The sequence below is a fragment of the Etheostoma cragini genome, chromosome 11 (assembly GCF_013103735.1).
Source record: "Etheostoma cragini isolate CJK2018 chromosome 11, CSU_Ecrag_1.0, whole genome shotgun sequence".
Lineage (NCBI taxonomy): Eukaryota > Metazoa > Chordata > Actinopteri > Perciformes > Percidae > Etheostoma > Etheostoma cragini.
Genome location: NC_048417.1, coordinates 10,363,792 through 10,365,700, shown reverse-complemented (window position 1 = coordinate 10,365,700; position 1,909 = coordinate 10,363,792). Strand labels below are relative to the sequence as shown.

At 42.6% G+C, this 1,909-nt stretch overlaps 1 protein-coding gene across 1 annotated transcript in view; it reads right to left on the bottom strand.

The window, feature by feature from the left end:
• bcor (BCL6 corepressor) overlaps positions 1-1,909 on the bottom strand; it is a 29,912-nt gene that overhangs the window by 14,050 nt on the left and 13,953 nt on the right. The window contains exon 4 of the mRNA XM_034886030.1: positions 352-540. Within this exon, the coding sequence (XP_034741921.1) occupies positions 352-540 (189 nt within the window). The remainder of the gene's footprint in view (positions 1-351; positions 541-1,909) is intronic.

Genomic DNA, 1,909 nt, shown 5'->3' with positions numbered 1-1,909 from the left:
ACACACACACACACACACACACACACGCACACACAAATGCAGAGAAAACCCATGAAACCCACTCATTGTCTGCCCACGTCGCACACACAGCTCTCTAAGCCTCAATCTGGCCTCAACAGCTACAGAAGCAAAAATTGCGTCAGAAATCACATTGTCTTAAAATCATAGAAAAATGCCAAAGAAATTAAACCCACACACAAATGCACACAGGACAAAAGGGTAGACAGATAAATCACAAGCATGGCATCAAGACATAGATTAGACTACTGCAGCCACTGTGAGTCCATGCGCTCTGGGGCTTAAATCCCTTCCTGAAACATAAACATGGCTAGGAAACATATATATCTAAGCCCTGAGGCAGAGAGAGGAGATGAAAGAGAGGAAAGAAGGGAGTGGGGAGAAAAAGGAGTGTGCAGCGATACAGAGTACAAAGGAGACAGAGCCCATCAGAGGCAGATGTGATAAGAAATGTAAAGAACTGACCTCCCAGTTAGCTGCAGGTTGACTTATATTACTCCCCTCTCGTGATATGACTTCCATCTAAGCAATTAGAATGGGGGGGCTCAATATATCTGTCCATCATTTCATCTTTTTTTAAATGAATTTATGTTTCTCCACAAGTTTGTTTACACACAATAGGCAGCCACAATCCCACAAAATAACACAATCAAATTAAAGTGACTTAAAAGGTCAATTAACACTGCATCAAAACTATCAAATACTTTCTGAACTGCATGAGTGACAAATTTGAAAAACAAATCAAAACACTATGTCCATTTTAAGCATGATTGATGAAGCTAATTCAGTTTTAGCGGTCTTGTGTTTTTTCTATCCAAACAGACATCTAATTTTTTACATGTCCAGAAATAGAGCGTTTGATAGCTTTGTGTTGCAGCTGTGCATTGACAAGCATGACACAGACAAAACCACAGTTTTCTAGGGCGTGTTCAAAACATACACAGACATGTGCAACGTATAAAGATATCTGCCTCTGAGCCAGTGGATAATATAGCGTAGGGTTTGTTCGTGTTTCTATGCTTAACAATGAGCACACAAAAGGAACCAGAGGTAAAGTCTAAAATGAATAGCTCAACGTGTGTATTTGAGTGACAGGCGATAATAAGGCACGTCGCTGTAATTGTGCATTCATAGAATGTGATGTGTGTTAGGAGAAAGGGACTTTTAGCCAATGGGGTGAGGAGAATTATGACCTTGGACAGTAAGCAGGCAGGGCAGCATAGGCCATCAGGTGGAGGAGGGTTAGGGGAGGATAGCGACTGGCAAGTGGGGGCATGCAAAAAGCCTAAGAGGAACCCCAAAAAGGGCAGCTCCTGGTTTTTAACCACACTGCAAGCCCTTTACTGCCCCTAACCTTCAGGTTAAGCAAAGCCAAAGGCAGTGTGAACTGTGAGGCTGCCACAGTCATGCTCTGAAACTACAGTATATGGCTATATAGCACAGTCAGCACTAACACATGCTTTAGCCCCAAGGCAGTCACACATGGACAAGCACGTACGGACACACAAACACGCACAAACAGAAATAACCTTTACAATGACTGCTCACTAATCAACATACAGAGATGGCAACCCTGGTTAACCTTTGAACTGGCTTCCCTGATAGAGGGCCTCAACTGGCCTTGCACCAGCTCACTATGACAATGATATACTAAGGAGAAGGTCAAGCCTATGGCCATGACAGTAGCATGACAGCATTTATATCATTCTGTGCTGTGTTGTAAATGCAGAGTATGCCAATTTCATGCAGGGTTTGTTCTACAGGCAGTTCTTAATATTGCAGCAAGGGAATAAAGGCAGTTGCCCCTGGGGGTTTATTTCTGCATGGATGTTAGAAAAGAAAGTATGTTTGAAATGTCTGCACGTTTTTTTCAGCCCATCACCACTATATC